Raw genomic sequence first — 18,645 nt, forward strand, 5'->3', positions numbered from 1 at the left:
TAAGTTCTAGGGGACTGATGACCTCAGAAGTTAAGTCCCATAGTGCTCAGAGCCATTTGAACATTAGAATATATTTCTACAGCAATCTGCGTTGGTATATTTTATTGCATTAAAAGGCGCCCTTTCTTTGATCATACAACCACGTGTGTACATATATCTGCAGCAGTACTGGGTTTCTTCGTTGTATCTGTTCCCGTTTAATGATCTTGCTTCAATAAAAGAAATGCACTTGCTTTATTTTGCCATGTACTCTTTAGCTGCCTAATGTTTACAGCTATCGCCCTATATCGACGTGATGCAGTTTGCTGAGCCAGAGCAATCTTTCTACATAAATTTAGTTACTGTTTAGCAGGAATAAAAAGCTCTTGCTCTGGGTGCTTAGCTTCATAATGTACAGATAATAAATACATTTGTCTTTCACGAGACCCATTACATGTCTATTAATTACTCCGACAGCATTCCTGGTTAAGATCTGTTGATATGTTTCCTCCATAAACTTTTCAGTGACATTCCCGTTGCGCTTGCAGAAGCACTACCATTCCCATTAAAATTCCCGAGTCAGATCGCGTTATCCGGTACTCATGTCTGTAAATTATCTGAAAATCAGGATAAAACTTGTTTCGAAATTTGAATTGAACATGTATCTTAATTTGTATAGACGTCGGAAGTTTGTCATGGTTTTAAGTTCTTGTCCCATAAATTTAGTTGGGCAAATGCCGCGACTGTTCTTTTGTTAAGGGGATACGGAATCACCTATCCCCGCAATGTTAATATATGCCTACTATAGGGAACATTTTCTCACAAACTACTGGAGACAGAGAGGTAAAAATTTTACTGTATGTGCATTCATATGTTACAACAATACTGAAACAACAGTTTATTGTCAAAGTATTTTCTTACAGAGATATTGTACATTTATTTTTAAGTAAATTTTTTCCATCGCTTTTTACTAGACTATCACCCCTAAGTCTTTTGTAAATCAAGTAATTAAAAAATCGTTGTTTCAGTATGTAATAGGGACCTATGTCACTACGTCATAAAAATTTCAGACTTCTAGGTTGACCAGTACCTGAGATAATGTTCCTAGATGAAGTAAAAAGTAAACTTACGGGAAACGGAGAAAGAAGATTAAAACATTCCTGATCCGTAGCTAATACCCCCTTCACAGTCTTCATAATCATCTTCAAGTCTTCTTTTGGCACCCCTCTGCACCTGTCTTGCTTTTTTCACTAATGTCTTGATTATATTATCAGCATGCCTTAGTCTGTGCTGATCTAAAAAGAACATAGCACGTACCGTACGGGAACCAACACACATACCCAACTTTTGAAGGACCTGGCATTTAGTTATATTTCCAAGATTGAAGGTTGCCACAGCATCATACACACCAAAATGTAGTGTATTAATTCCGACAAACACTGTTTTTGGGAGACGATGCCATATCACACTATTCAAGCACTCGTTGGGGTTCTGCGTTTTTCCGTGAAGACATTTCATCAGAAGACTTCTGTCAGCCAGATCTCTGAAAATGGGCTTTATTTCTGCCACGATGGCTGATGGTAGACTGTGGTGGTGAATGTATTTCTCTCCTGTTGTTAGTCCCCTATTGTATTTACACCAGCTGTTTTCACCTTTGGGGCACAAACCATGTTGTGGATGCTCATCCGTGGATGCGGTGTGGAAATATAAAGCCCATATAGCTCTCCTCATTTCTTCAAGATTGCCTGTATTTTGCCTGATTGCAAGGCCATAGCAGTTCTGAATGTGGTCTATTATGGAATCAGTCAATCTTCCTCTGCCATCCAAGGTTTTCCCATCATCTAGTTTTTTCCCTTTCATAACTGATTTTAACCTTCTCAGCCTGGCACCCATTCTCTTCTGCACATGTCCTATACATTCAAGTTTGCTTATATTTTCACTGTTCCCATATGGTTTGCTTTCCAAAACTTCTTTGAATGCTTTAGAGTCACCATCTCCCAGATATTTGACATAGCGAACATTATACCACTGTGAAGAGCGATGAAAAATTTTCTTCACCCCAGCAACCTCCATGCCACCACTACTACCATAATAATTAGCAATACAGTCATCACTGTGTTCATTTTTCAGCCTGCCTGTGCACCTACAGTATTTTGACATTATTGCAACATCAATAACCTTGCCAGTATCAACACTAGTTGCTGTTACAACACCATTGTTGGCGGTGTGGCCCCTTTTCTGCCACGTGCCATCAAACGCCACTGTGAGGTCACGACTGCCGTCATTTTCTTCCACTGCTTCTTCCACAGCAACCTGCATTGACTTCTGTGCTACATCTTCAACTGCAGATCCTAGTACATAATTGTAAGCTTCAAACTTTGAAGGTGCACTTGGAAGATTTAGAACACCACATAGCATATCACCAGCTGCTTTGCCCTTACCAATTGCTCGCAATCCATAAACTAACCTAATATTTACACTATAAAGTTCAGTTTTCTTGTATCCATTATTTACAGTTACTGAAACCGAACTTGGAAACTTACAGCTGTATTTACAAACACTGCATATTAAATTAAACTGGGCAGCCAGGCCAACATGGGATTCTACTTTCAGAGAAACGTTTCCATGACATTTTTTGCAGCACAAACTGTTTTCAAGAGCTTCACACAATATATTCGTATCAATGAGTTCAAAAACTTCATTCCCTCTATCAAGTAAATTATATTTCTCTTCCAAATCTCTTAGTTTTTTATGAGAAGCACTGTTTTCATTTGGTGTAAGTTCGTTCGGCAAATCAGTAATAAGTGGATTCACATTTTCCAACAGTGATAATGATGAACTGCTTTGCTTTGCTAATGAATCATTATTTCTTTTCTTTTGCCAGTTCACACGCTTTTTAAATACTTTTGCTTTAGCTCTAGGCATTTTCACTGCGAAAAATGAAGCACTAAATACGAAATAACTCAACAACAACTACTTTCTTATATCACACTGTTTACAAAACAGTCCCGCCACAAAGTCAAAGAGTAACTTGAGGAAACCAGAGAGAAACATTTTCGGGCAACTAGTGTATAAATAGTCGCTGGAAACCGGGATATTTGAATTCATGTCACTTTAAAGGTACTGCCAAAAAGTTCATGGTCAGCCACGAGAGACGTGTATAACTAAAGCGCAATACCCGATCTCACAAATATATAAAAATAAAATAGTTATGATTGTAGTAGAGCTATGTATGATACGTCATTTTAAAGAGGAAACATGGCAGAATATAATACGCCAATAAAAAAAAATTCGATTTTTTAACCCAAAATCCGATTCCGTATCCCCTTAAGCGCACGACATGGCTCGCTAGCTCCTCCAGTGTTGCTAACATCAGAAGCTGTGCTCCGACCGCACAACTTCATTGTTTGTCGGACAACTTTCCACCGTCATATGTTAACGGAAGATCCCGCTGGGAATCACAGAAAATTATTCTAGTCCGGCGTAAAATTATGAGGCGAGTTTAGGACTTCTATTCAGTCACTCTTAGACCAGTCTGGTATGTCACTAGAAGACAGCAAAAGTAAAGCTAAAGGTTTAAATCTCACGCTTAAAAAATGATTCACGTAGAGGATTGTACAGACAATGATCATTTGACCGTCGCACAGACTCCCACATATAGGGCATAGAAATGGGCATCCCTGTCGTTGACAAGCAACTGAAAGACTTTAAAACGAATAAGTGGCCAGGTCTGGATAGAATCACAGTTCGTTTTCACACAGAGTGCTTCTGGGCACGGGTCCCACACTATACTTGCATTGCATTTATCGCGCGTCTCCGAGCGACAGGAAAGTCCCAAGCGACTGGAAAAAAAAAAAAAAAAAAAAAAAAAAAAAAAAGCGCGGGTGACACCTAAGGAGGGTAAAAGTATGAATCCGCAAAATTACAAACCAATATGTTTGAGATCAGTTTGTTGCAAAATTCTTACACACATTCTCACTTCGAATATAATAAAGTTTCTTGTGAGAGATTAGCTTCCGCCACAAATTTAATAGAATTGAAGTGTTGCTTTCCGAATGATTAATAGAATATGCCCCAAACGTTTAATTAATGTAAAAGACATTAAGAATAAATTTTCTCTTTGTAAATAAATCTGTAAGGTCATAATTTAATAAAAGGTGTACAACTTGCTTCCGCAGTTTTTTCCCCAACATTTGAGGCTTTAGTGAAACAAATTGGTTACACATGTATCATTCAAAGTACTTTCCATCGCTGGCCACTACTTTCTCCCATCTTTCGGGCAGTGTACGAATCCCGCGTCGAAAAAATTGTTCATCTTTTGATGCGATCCACGAATCGATCCAGTTTGTGACTTCTTCATGAGATCGGAAGTGTTGGTCAACCAGGCCATGCGCCATTGATCTAAACAGGTGATAGAGGGAGCAATGTCTGGAGAATACGGCGGGTGGGGTAGGACATCCCATTTTAACGTTTCCAAGTACGTTTTGACCTCTTTTGCAACGTGGGGTCGAGCGTTGTCGTGCTGAAAAATCACTTTAACGTGCCTCTCGCTATATTGCGGCCGTTTGTCTTTCAATGATCTCTCAAACACATTAATTGCGTTCGATAACCTGTGATTGCTTCACTTGGTTTTAAGACATCATAGTACACGACGCCGAGCTGGTCCCACCAAATGCAGAGCATGATCTTGGAGCCATGAATATTCCGTTTGGCCGTCGACGCGGAAGCATGGCCGGGATATCCCCATGATTTTTTGCGTTTAGGGTTATCGTAATGAACCCATTTTTCGTCCCCAGTCACAGTGCGATGCAGAAATTGCTACCGTTTTTGCCACTGAAGCAAATGTTCACAAACACACAAACGCCGTTCAACGTCTCTTGGTTCCTTCTTTCTGAATCATGCCCATAGCCTTGAGACGTTTTGAAATGGGTTGCTGTGTCACTCCCACTAATCGTGCCAATTCTTCTCGAGTTTGACGCGAGTCTTCACTCAGCAATGTCTCCAATTCTGCATCTTCGAAAACATTCTCTCTTCCACCACTATGTAGGTCTACGACGTTAAAAATCACCATTCTTGAAGCGTTGAAACCATTCACGACACGTTCTTTCACTAATAGCGTCCCTACCATACGTACTTAAGAGCATTCGATGAGACTCAGACGCTGTTTTCTTCATATTGAAACAAAACAGCAACACCTCCAGCAAATGACGAGAATTAGGCTCGTAAACTGACATTTTCAATCAAGAACAACATTATGATGCAGACATTGCATGTTTGAATGAGGTTATGTTGACCGAGGTCCAAGCTAACTGCCTGACGTCTGCGATCTGTTTCTTTCGACCGCTGTTGTCGCCACCTGTCGGCAAACGGCGGAAGCAAAGTTGTAGACGTTGTATAAAAATATATTTTTGTACTGTTCATATAAAGAGTGTTCCAGAGGAATGTTTATACATCGAAACTTTCGATAAAAAACGCTCTTTTAAAGCAAGGCAGCTGCCGTAACTTGTTTAGGACTATATAAAAGTAGACGCTGTGATTCTCTCTCTCTCGTTTGTTTCCTATGGGCGTTTCATAAAATATAAGTGTCGCTCTCGTATCTGTGACTTTTGGTTAAATAATTGTATTAATTTTATTATAGTAGCCCTGTTTGAATCTACTGACCTCTTCCTTTAACGTCACATCTCCACTCATTACGTTGTATTTTCAGAATATTTTCTGTCTGCGGCGAAAGAGAGTCGTCGACAAATTGTTTGGTGACCACAGCTGAAAGATACTAGTATTCACTTGGTATTTACTTTATCAAACCTTTATTTCAGCGTTCCTGAGATCTCTTTTACCGATATTTTCTGTCAGTATCCGGGCAATGTAATTACGCAAACTGTAATTTTGAGATCGGTCACTGACCTCTAAACAATGCTGTCGGTCAACGGTCTCGTCGGTCCGATGGGAATCGGATGCTGGATGGCGGAATGCAATTTCATTATTAACAATAGAAAAAAAATTCTATGCACCATTCTACCATTTCAGGAGCTTTGCCACTAGCAGAAGTGATTAAAAAGTTTTTTTTAAATATCAGTGCTATTATAGAATGCTCATCGATTTCGAGCAGTAGCGTTTGCTGTACTGTAGTGATTGCGTCACGAACGCATTGCGACCTAGGTTGCTTGTCCGTGACAGTGCTCGAGTTTACGATGTGCCCACACACGCCGCGTATGGGTGCCTTCCGTTTCTGAACTACATCGCTTCGGAGGGCTTGCAGTTACACGCTCCCTTATTGACTAGTTGGTAGCGGCAAGCAGAGTAAAACTTCAGGGTCAACTCTTGTTGTATACAGTTATAATTTTATCATGAGAAACTTCGACAGTTCAATGTCCTACCACACTTGACAGCACTGATCAGATATCTACACTCCTGGAAATGGAAAAAAGAACACATTGACACCGGTGTGTCAGACCCACCATACTTGCTCCGGACACTGCGAGAGGGCTGTACAAGCAATGATCACACGCACGGCACAGCGGACACACCAGGAACCGCGGTGTTGGCCGTCGAATGGCGCTAGCTGCGCAGCATTTGTGCATCGCCGCCGTCAGTGTCAGCCAGTTTGCCGTGGCTTACGGAGCTCCATCGCAGTCTTTAACACTGGTAGCATGCCGCGACAGCGTGGACGTGAACCGTATGTGCAGTTGACGGACTTTGAGCGAGGGCGTATAGTGGGCATGCGGGAGGCCGGGTGGACGTACCGCCGAATTGCTCAACACGTGGGGCGTGAGGTCTCCACAGTACATCGATGGTGTCGCCAGTGGTCGGCGGAAGGTGCACGTGCCCGTCGACCTGGGACCGGACCGCAGCGACGCACGGATGCACGCCAAGACCGTAGGATCCTACGCAGTGCCGTAGGGGACCGCACCGCCACTTCCCAGCAAATTAGGGACACTGTTGCTCCTGGGGTATCGGCGAGGACCATTCGCAACCGTCTCCATGAAGCTGGGCTACGGTCCCGCACACCGTTAGGCCGTCTTCCGCTCACGCCCCAACATCGTGCAGCCCGCCTCCAGTGGTGTCGCGACAGGCGTGAATGGAGGGACGAATGGAGACGTGTCGTCTTCAGCGATGAGAGTCGCTTCTGCCTTGGTGCCAATGATGGTCGTATGCGTGTTTGGCGCCGTGCAGGTGAGCGCCACAATCAGGACTGCATACGACCGAGGCACACAGGGCCAACACCCGGCATCATGGTGTGGGGAGCGATCTCCTACACTGGCCGTACACCACTGGTGATCGTCGAGGGGACACTGAATAGTGCACGGTACATCCAAACCGTCATCGAACCCATCGTTCTACCATTCCTAGACCGGCAAGGGAACTTGCTGTTCCAACAGGACAATGCACGTCAGCATGTATCCCGTGCCACCCAACGTGCTCTAGAAGGTGTAAGTCCACTACCCTGGCCAGCAAGGTCTCCGGATCTGTCCCCCATTGAGCATGTTTGGGACTGGATGAAGCGTCGTCTCACGCGGTCTGCACGTCCAGCACGAACGCTGGTCCAACTGAGGCGCCAGGTGGAAATGGCATGGCAAGCCGTTCCACAGGACTACATCCAGCATCTCTACGATCGTCTCCATGGGAGAATAGCAGCCTGCATTGCTGCGAAAGGTGGATATACACTGTACTAGTGCCGACATTGTGCATGCTCTGTTGCCTGTGTCTATGTGCCTGTGCTTCTGTCAGTGTGATCATGTGATGTATCTGACCCCAGGAATGTGTCAATAAAGTTTCCCCTTCCTGGGACAATGAATTCACGGTGTTCTTATTTCAATTTCCAGGAGTGTACACAATAGTCACCTTGCGGCTGTGAGCACACGCGCTGGCACGTCTGATTTCTTCATTGTATCGAAGATGCCTGACAGAGTTGTATTCTATTCCTCCAACTGCACATCATGTATGCAGAACATGACATTAGGAAATGTCTTGATGGTTGGACTAAAGGCACCTCTGATTTGCTGATGACGCCGTGCCCTTAGCCAACAGTGAAGATGAACTTGCTGACCTACGAACGAACGTAAAGGACAAAAGTCTTATCATATGGATCAGACACCAATCTCAGCTAGTCGAAGCTCAACAGTTTGCGACACGGGAAGTTGTGAAGAGGAGATAAGGCGGCGGATCACACTAGGATGAGTGGCGGCGAAACAGCTGACCGAGATCAGGCACAACGGAACAGTAACGAACACCACAGAGATCCGGCTTGTTGAACAATTCGTGGCTTCATTATTTTTTGGTTGCGAAATATGGGCCCTCAAGGCCAGACACAAGCAGCGTATTGATGCATTTCAGCTTTGGTGCTGGCAAAGGATGCTGAGCATAAAACGAACCGAAAGAAGAACAAATGTATCCATTATTGTGCAACTCAAAATCTTCAGGTGCTTTTATTCTCCTGTCAACCAAAAAATTCTCCAGTTCTTTGGTCATATTTTGAGAAGAGACGGGGAAAATCTACAGAAAATGGAAGGAAAGGCGAGCACGTGGATGGACCCGATAAAGATGATCTCCGGTCTAGCTCTTCATCAGCCTCTACGTTGGTTGGCCGCAACAGAGATTTGAAGCGACGACCTCGCAAACTAGAGTTTAATGCTTTCGCCGTGTCGCTCCATTTGTTATGAACGACTAAGTACACTGTCCCAAGGCTGACATTAGACAAAATGAGCAACACCCGCGATTCTTGTACAAATCTACCGCCCGGTAATTAGGTTACTTATGCGATATTGTCGGATATATGTAGAGATTTCAACCCGGCTCATTTGCTGGATGATTATCGATGACACGGCTCTGCCCAGTCTGCTCTGCTGAATACATCACCGGAACTTCAGCGACTAATACAAATTTCACCCCACTGTTCCAGTATCCCAGTCGCACCTTTCGACATTTAGAAAACACGTTTCACCGAGCGAAACTCTTCTGGCGTACAGTTTTCGGGTGGAGATGGCTTTTTGAAACGAGCAGATTTCATGTTTACTGTCACTTCTTTTGACCAGAGGGCTTGAATTTGTCCTGCGAACGCTACATCAAAAATATTTAGTATTTTTTAAAATATGGTTTGTCTAATTCAATACTGGGCACACCTAATATGTGTGTATTGTCTGAACCGTAATTTTGGAAATTTGTGGTAAAGTCTTATGGGACCAAACAGCTGAGGTCATCGGTCCCTAAGCTTGTACACTATTTAATCTAACTTACGCTAAGTACGACACACACACCCATGCCCGAGGGAGGACTCGAACGTCCGACGAGGGAAGCCCCGCGGACCGTGACAAGACGCCCTAGACCGCTCGGCTAATCGCGCTCTGAACTGTACGACTAACCCACTTAAACGAAGTGAAAACCTGAGAAAACTGTTCAAGCAAAAAGACTGGCGCTTCGTTACAGGATACAGTCAATCTAATTTAAGATTTCCATGGATTTCCCCAAATTATCCCACGCGAACACGTGATTCCTACAGTTGGCTGTAGCATGAGCCAGTATGTAGTCTGCATGTTTATTGCTGTTATTCCTGCTTCAAACCTACTTCAGCACGCGCTGCATAATAGAATTCTTCTTTGTGTACACATTATTTCCATTCTTTCAGGGCGGGTTCTTTTTCCATCTTCAGACCAAGTGGTTCCCATGTTCCAGGGTTTTCCTGCGAGGCCAACAGTGCAGTTGTGAATCTTCTGTCTAAAATATTTTCTAGCTTGTATCTACTCTTGTGTTTTCCTACTCCTGTAAGGTCCATTTTCTTTGTTCAATGTCAACTTTACTGCCAGTTTCGTGGACATCCTATACTTCTTCATTTCAAACCGAAGCACACACAAATTGAGCCCATATCATAGAAATATTTTATAAATTAACGAAGAACATTTAGAATAAAAGAATCATTCATTAAAAACACTACAACACTGTCATATAACCTGAGTGTCTTTATGCAGCGGAATGTCCAGTCCTCCCCTTGTGGGAGAGTTTGGGGGAAAAAAAGAGAAAAAAATGGAAGTGAGGATACTACGGAAAATCCTTGGGCCAAGAAAATTTGGAAGTACGCGAACGAGAAGAAGTAATGAAGAAATCTACACCCAAAATGAAAAAGTGATGATCTCAGGAAAAGGAGGATCTTGTTGTATAATCACATGTTTGGAATAAACTTAAAGAAAACTAACTAAAAATCTCACAATTTTGAAAAACTCTAAAAACACGAATCACTTGGTTCAGACGCACCAACTTTTCAGAAGAATATATATGAAGGTAGTATCTGTTCCCAAAAGAGCAGATACCATTGATGACCGCACAGCTTTTCTAGAATGAAATGATAACTAAATAGACACCCAAGCTGCAAACAGACTTTGACATACATCGCCGGCCGCTGTGGCCGAGCGGTTCTAGGCCCTTCAGTCCGAAACCGCGCTGCTGCCACGACCGCAGGTTCGAATCCTGCCTCGGGCATGGATGTGTGTGATGTCCTTAGGTTAGTTAGGTTTAAGTAGCTCTAAGTCTAGGGGATTGATAACCTCAGATGTTAAGTCCGATAGTGCTTAGAGCCATTTGATATACATCACTGGGGACATGCTGAAAATGTGTGCCCCGACCGTGACTCACGAGTCTCACGGAGAGCATGGAAGGGATTAGTCCCTGCAGGCGCACTATCATGTGCCCTCGGTTGCTCAGATGGCCAGCCGGCACGGAAGGTCAGCATGTTAGGTCAGAGAGCCAGTGGGCCTTTGTAATTAAAAAAAAAAGAAACTGAGTGGAAGGATCAACAAACGAACTTTAAGGGATGTCATGTGACGTCCGCAACGACCAAATACAAAGATCAACAACGAAAAAAAAGAAAAAGAAAGATGTAAGCGGGAGATCCCGGGTTCGATTCCCGGTCGGGGCACACATTCTCAACATTTCCCCAATGATGCCTGTTTTCAGCTAGGGTGTCTAATTACCTTTTCAAAAGAAGATTATGGAACTCTTGAGTTTTCAGGGACAGGCCAGAACACGCATCGCTGTACGGGCAAATGAAAGAAGAACAGACTGAAAGAACTGAGAAATACTGGAATGACTGAGAATCAGGAAAGGTCCACAGGTGGCCGAAATGGAAGAAAGAAAGAAAAATTGTATTATTCTTGATTTCTTTACTTGTCTTTTCTTTGTCATTGTATTTTTGTTTTCATTATTATTACTGTCGGGCTATTTTAGTTTCCAGTTTTGCTACGCTGATTCCAAATTTTAAAAAGTTCTGGATACGTTATGATATGTATGGCATCATATTATTATATGATATTATGTGCATCAGACTGTAACTGCATAAAAAAGAAAAAAAAAGGAAGTGCAGAGTTAAACATCCTATCGACAAGGTCATTACAGATGGAGCACAAACTTGCTTTGGAGAGGGAAACCGACCGCATCCTCCTCAAAGGAAACATCCCGGCGATCACTTTCGGCGTTTTGGTAGGAAAAAAAAAAAAACGCAGGAAAGCGTAAATCATGATGGGCAAGCGGTGAGTCGAACCCCTCACCATCTACAAGCGAGTCCAGTGTGTTAACAACTACGCCAACTCGCTCGAGAGAACATAATTAAATTAAGGCTGGCCGCCCAGAACTAGATTATCCCTGGTTTCGCAAACCACTTAGGGAAAATGTCGGGATGGATCCCTCGAAATGGACACGTCGCTAATAACTTCGTCGGCGACGGGACGTTAACCACGATGTCCCCTTTTTTTCGGCCCACAGCTTCTAAGGAAGCAAGGGCGGAAACGTACAGCACCTCGTCAACGTTAAACCAGCTATCGGGTATATGATGCCTTTACTTTTTAACTATTTATTGGCACTCATTATGAAGTTAGAAAGCGCCTATTGTAACTAACATCACACATCTTTCGTAGAACATGTAAGCAGCTCATGGAGGTTCGTAGGTGACACATTATCATGAAGTGCCATTGCCTTCAATCTTACGCTATTAACGTAGGAGTTTGGTTGCTTTTGCAACGCAGTTTTACGTATTAAAGCATAAAAAAGCGTTAATAAGCGCCTGAGAATATTATTTTACGGTTTTCCAACTAACAACGCTTCTTAAACAGTTGAAAAGCTAGAACACACTGAAGATTGTATCTTGGTTGTCTCGACAGAAAGAAGTGCCCTTGCATCAGAACGCGTCTTCCCCAATTTACTACGCTCTCGTGGCTTTTGAATCACAAGGTCATTTTATAATCCGTATTTAGGGTGCCTGTTCTTCGCGGCCATTAACTCCCCAAAGCAAAGCAATTGATGACTAATAAGGCAGCGACCCTGCGGTGAAACAAAATCATCAAAGATAAAGAGAGAACATTAGCGCACTCCACCTTTGGTCGCAAATTGGGATATCGCAATGGCAGCTTTAACTGAACCGTGACAAGTGTCAAACAATGGTCTTTCACGTAATTTGAAGTTCCCCGCCTCTCCACCTTCAATTTAGATAATGTATAACATTGCTGCGGATTCCGAAAGAACAGACATCGTGCATTCGTATAATGGCCTTTCATTTGGACGTAGTGTGTTTCATCTTCGTGAGGTCATACACATTTTCCGAATTTTTCTTCCTCTGAAGAGGGAATATTATGTTTTCCATGAGTCAACTATTTACGTACGAATACAGCATAAGACACTATATATTTTTTTTGTCGTCGTCTTCAGTACAAAACTGATTTGATGCAGTCTCCACACGCCTCCATTCTGTGCAAGTACTTTAATCTTTGCAAAACTATTGCAACCTACAGGTACATCCAATTGAACATGCTTACTGAAGTGGAGAGACCCGGCCGGAATGACCGAGCGGTTCTAGGCGCTACAGTCTGGAACCGCGCGACCGCTACGGTCGCAGGTTCGAATCCTGCCTCGGGCATGGATGTGTGTGATGTCCATAGGTTCGTTAGGTATAAGTAGTTCTAAGTTCTAGGGGACTGATGACCTCAGAAGCTAAGTCCCATAGTGCTCAGAGCCATTTGAATTTGAAGTAGAGAGAGAGAGAGAGAGAGAGAGAGAGAGAGAGAGAGAGAGAGAGAGAGAGATTTCCCTCCACCAAACTGACTATTCTATCTGTCCAACTTGTTCCTGATTTCTTGGATTTTTTGCCTTAAAAGTCTTCCAAACGTATTTTATTTTCAGAGTTTCTTTGTGACTTCCGATTCTTTGATGTTTCTTTCTAGTTCTTTTCTTGTTTCTATAATACATGCTATTGTTTACTTTTTTCCAAAAATACAGGAATATTTGTTTTATTAAACTACACTCACTCATTCGATAGAGGCGTGGAAACATGATTAGCCTTCACCTTGCCGTTATTTCCGATATTTTCTGTGTATTTGGGTAGATATCATTACTTTTTATTTTCCATTTATCGTTAGTTTGTATGGCACGTATTTTTACAATAATTCATATTTCAAGTGTCTGGGTTCTGCCTACCTTATAGTTTATCATTAAGCATTGACAAGCATTACTATCATTATCATCATCATCTACAACAACAACCGATATCTCTCAACAGTAACTGTTTACCAACATCGTCGCACAGTAAACAAACAAATCTCCATCTGAGCTCACAGCATTATGTAAAAGGCAAAGAAATAATGGAATAACTAAATACCAGGAAGGATATAGGTGGGAAAGAGTTTGTGCAACATCTTTAAACGCGAAAATCGGAAGAAGAACAAGCAGAATACAATATAAGTACACATAACCAGTAATACAGTCAATACAAAACAGGCGAAGTGTAGTATCTAAACGAAATTGTTAATTTTGCTCAGGCCAGGTACAGAATCCAAATTGCTATCCATTTTTAACGATGTACGTATGGAAGATTCAAATACATATTACAATTGAAGTTGCGTAAAAGTTTGAAACGCGCATGGCACAAAAATACATCTGGCTAGTTGCTTAGGTCGTAGAACAATAGTATTAAATAACGGAAAAGTCTGGATATCAAAGATCTGTTTTCAGTGATGAATGTAATTGTACAGATTTGCTGTTGGTTGTGAAGGAACTGACAGCTGTTAATTTGTGTTGGCGCACGCATTACCTGGAATGTGAAGTTGCCTGGAACAATCAGCACCGACCCTCCAAACCGCTGTTCATTCTGCGGTTTGGGCCATACAGCTCCTTGTGTCGCCTTGACGGTAGGACCGGGTTCCGTAATGTATCTCGGAAGAGGCTCTGCTGCCGTTACGCTCAGCAGAAGCCCAACACAAACACACGCACAGAGAACGACTTCTACCTTCTTCCCCATGGCAGGCGGAACTGACTAGCGAGTGCACGAGCAGACGAATTTCTTCGCTACATGCCAGTGTCATTAGCTGCGTTCGCAGTGACGTCACGTGATGTGCGCGATCGCAGCGCCACTGCGGCCTGCAGAGGAACTCTGTGTTGTGGAAACGGGCGGAGTGTATTGACGCTGCTCGCTTTAAGCAATCGGTCCGCGAGGAGCAAAACAGTTCCTCCTGTAGCGCTGGCACGTGCTGGCGGGCTCTCCCTTAGTAGTCCTCACGATCAGGGAACTGCGTATTATGCTTTCACGGCTGCTTTTTCAACTTACACATTTCTTGTATGCGAGCGGCGCGAATGTGTTATTATGGGGGGAAGTAAAAGCGCCTCACTGGTTTTTGTGGTGCATCACTATAACATAATGTTCATGAAGTCAGTCTCTGTGTTATTCTTAGCTGATGTTATTCCCCCTTCTCTCTTCCCTTACTCAGCTTGCTGTGGTTTGCTGATTCCCTGTTCCGTTACGAACAGTGTCGGGTTTTCTGTTGATGGCAGGAACGGGCGAGTTTACCATACTGGAATCTTACGTTGCAATGTCTAAATTTGTACATAAGCTTGATATGTATGGAAATTACGCACTTGACGCTGAATTGCAGCTCCAGTTTTTCTTAGCGTTATTCCAAAACTTCGCGCGTGTATTGGTTGACGCATTTCGCCGTCTTCTCATCACATTAGAGGAGGATATTTAAAATCAGTGCACTCATTACCGTCGAGCAACATAACCTGTAGAAGGACTAGCATTTACACTCGTTCTTAGCGACTGGACACATTCACTTTTCTGATTGTTTCGCATTTCAGTTGCTGCTATATGTCAGATATTTTCTACTGTGGTGACTTTATGTGAAGCACTTCAATTATTTTATTTAAGTGCTTATGAAGAAAGTAACCAATAAAATGTTATTAATCGAAGGTGAAATATACAGAGTACATTATAATTAATGGCGTAAACGCATACAGTCCCAAGTACACGTCAATAAAATCAAAAAAGTCTCAGTAAACATAGATCCACAAACAAACAGTTGCGAGATAATTGCGACTTTGTGGTTACCAGCCACCACTGACTTGATTTTATGTAAACGTCATCGTAGTTAGGAAAAGGTAACAATAATGTACAACATTAAGAAATGTTGTTAAAGATATTTTGGTACAAGAGTAGGTGTTTTTAATGAATGCGACGACAATTACATAACTGTACTCGAAGTTAAAGATGGTGTTCAAAGTGTTGTCCTTGGACCCGGCTGTAGGCCTGTACCCGCAATGAGTTTCGAATCCTTTCAAACATGCCTCGACAATTTCGAAATTCTTGACAAACGCTAACAAGTCTCTGCTACAATTCTTCAACCGTATTAGTCGGATTGGTGTACGCTACATCTTAAACCCTTGAAGTAACAAAAGTTTTTTTCGAGAATATCAATAAAATGCATGCCAGTATCTAATCTTCGGGAATAGCAATGATTACACCTTCCCGACTAGTTATGAGTCATAGATCGGTAAATATTAAGATAAGTGAATCAGGAGTTAGAAAAATTATGTGGTAATTACAGTGGTACTTAAAAGAGTGCCCCTAAACACAGAAATCCATGGGATTCAGATCAGATCATCTTGAAGGCCTCGGTACAGGTCCTTCTCGCCCTATCAGTCTTCGGTCATATCGGCGCGTTAGACAATTCCATCCATTTTGTTTTTGTAATACGTACAGCCCAATAAAACTGTCACCTAGTACCCCTAACCACACAGTCCGTGAGAAACGTCATTGATGCGGAGACTCATGCGTGGCATGTGAATTGTGGCCTACATGATTCCAAACGTGAGAATTGTAATAATTAAAGACACAAACACGAGTGAACCCTGCTTCATGCGTAAATTAAATGTTATTGTCAAACGTAGGGTTGTTGTTGCATGCACCGACAGAACATTAGTCGAGGACCAAAGTCCTCCTTATTGGGGCACTCAACTGGTTGGGGGGAGGGGGTGGTATAGGGTACATTGCATTGCGATGCATTATTCTCCAAACACTATTGTGACACATTGTAGAAATTTTTGTAACATTCCATGAATTTGTCGAGATTCCTAGAGGGTGTTCGACTGTTTCCAGCACGACATCTTCAAGCACATGCAAAGCTCCCAGATTCTCGGAGGTGTTGATGCACCCTTGTAAACGTTCGACTCTCGGGGTGCCTTCGGGCAGGGTATGCTTCCCTGCACAAGCGTCAGCCTCCCGTGCATTTTCGTTTAACGCTACCGTACATGAAATGCATATCCGCATGCACCCTGTTACTGCTGTGTCCCATGTTACCACTAACACTCGTACAACACAACAAACGCGCTGTAAACAACTGACATGAGTGGCTCTCTGACTAATATACTGTCGTATTCACTCTGTTTACAGTTTCATGTCTACAAAAGATCATATCACGGATCGACATGCGGTGTTTACTGAGAATCACGTTAGCTGTGGCTGGTAGCCACGAAATCGCAATTATCTCGCGAATGGTTCGTTTGCGGACCTATGTTTACTGAGACATTTTTGCTTCTAGTATCGTGTACTTTCAATTGTATGCTTTCACGCCATTAATTGCGGTACATCTAGTACATACAACCTGTCACGTAGGCTACTTGATAAACATCTGCTGTATACTTCGTTATATGACAGATAGCGTTATCTTGGGTAAACAGTTTTTATTTATCATCCAACATGTCTAACACAACAGTGACACATCAGCAATGTAACTACACCTAACATCAGCGTAAGCAACGAAAATGATCTTTCTTATACTTTCGATTTTGATCATCATAATAGCGCTTGTTTATTTTCAAGGAAAAGGAACTGTGCTTTTCCTTTCTACTAAAAATAAATGTAAAGCTTGTGCTTATTCACTCTGTTTCCCGCTGATGCAAGCATCTACTGAATTTATCGTCTTGCCCATGTTCCCTATTGGACATTTGAGTGCTTCGGCAGTTTTCTACCAATCGTATTTCTTTTCCTTCGGCATTCGTGCTTAGAGTTCCTGGATCCCAAAATCTCCTATAATATGCACCAACACTGACCACGCCATCACTTACGAATCTTACTCAACAACAGAAGTAGACAAGATAGCAGACAAAAGATTTGTGTACTGCTAGAGCCGAAGACGAGTCAACTTATTCCGATGGTTCGATGAAAGACAAACAGCGTAGCACGAGTGTATTCGAACCAATCCACACCGAACAAGACCGAATGCAGTCCGCTTGCTGTCGCCTAGCGTTCACATCAGAGAGAATTTTTCGCTGATGGCCACTTGTTTGTGTTAATCCCGGTGTTCAAAATGGTTCAAATGGCTCTGAGCACTATGGGACTTAACATCTGTGGTCATCAGTCCCCTAGAACTTAGAACTACTTAAACCTAACTAACCTAAGGACATCACACACAACCTGCGGCCGTAGCAGTCGCGCAGTTCCTGACTGATAATCCCGGTGTAAAATGGGCTCAAATAGAACTGGGTCGCTTTTATTCTTGATCCTTGCTTATTCAGAAAAAAGAAGGAAGGAAGCTTGGCTTTAATGTGCGGCCAACGTCGTCATGGGGGACGGAGCACAAGCTCGGATTAGGGAAAGATAGGGAAACTGTGTGACTGCTTATTTTTCAAAGGAATGATCCCAGCATTTTACTTAAGCTATTTAGACAAGCCACGGAATAGATGAACCTGGTCGGTCACAATAGCCGTCTGAACCACCGACATCCCGATAGCGTATCCAGTGTCAGTACCACAGCCCCCCCCACCCACCCAACCAAAAACTCTTCTCGGCTTTGTACATTCCGAGGCCGTATCAAATGAGTGACGGGACGCTAAACCCTAAACTAATTTTTTAACGATTTTAACTAATTTTTAAGAGTACAGAAGCGTGAAACGCACGAAATATTACACTGAAGAGCCAAAGAAACTGATACACCTGCCTAATATCGTGTAGAGCCAACGGGAGCACGCAGGAGTGCCGCAGCATGATGTGGCATGGACTCGGCTAATGTCTGAAGTAGTGCTGGAGTGAATTGACACCATGAATCCTGCAGGGCGGTCTATAAATCCATTAGAGTGCGAGGGAATGGAGATCTCTTCTGAACAGAACGTTGCAAGGCAGGTATGCTAAACTGTTCATGTCTGAGGAGTTTGGTGGCCAGCGGAAGTGTCTAAACTCAGAACAGTGTTCCTGGACTCACTCTCTAGCAATTCTGAACGTGTGGCACGTCGCATCGTCCTGCTGGAATTGTCCTCGTCCGTCGGAATGCACAATGGACATGAATGGATGCAGGTGATCAGACAGGATGCTTACATACACGTCAGCCATCAGAGTCGTATCTAGACGTATCAGGGATCCCATAT

At 42.9% G+C, this 18,645-nt stretch overlaps 1 protein-coding gene across 1 annotated transcript in view; it reads right to left on the reverse strand.

The window, feature by feature from the left end:
- Positions 1–14,315, reverse strand: part of LOC124798275 (beta-hexosaminidase subunit beta-like) — a 133,689-nt gene extending 119,374 nt beyond the window's left edge. Inside the window, exon 1 of the mRNA XM_047261596.1 lies at positions 14,045–14,315. Coding sequence (XP_047117552.1) covers positions 14,045–14,251 — 207 coding nt within the window. The 5' untranslated portion in view covers positions 14,252–14,315. The remainder of the gene's footprint in view (positions 1–14,044) is intronic.
- Positions 14,316–18,645: the final 4,330 nt, after the last annotated feature.

This window comes from Schistocerca piceifrons, chromosome 5 (assembly GCF_021461385.2).
Source record: "Schistocerca piceifrons isolate TAMUIC-IGC-003096 chromosome 5, iqSchPice1.1, whole genome shotgun sequence".
NCBI classification, from domain to species: Eukaryota; Metazoa; Arthropoda; class Insecta; order Orthoptera; family Acrididae; genus Schistocerca; species Schistocerca piceifrons.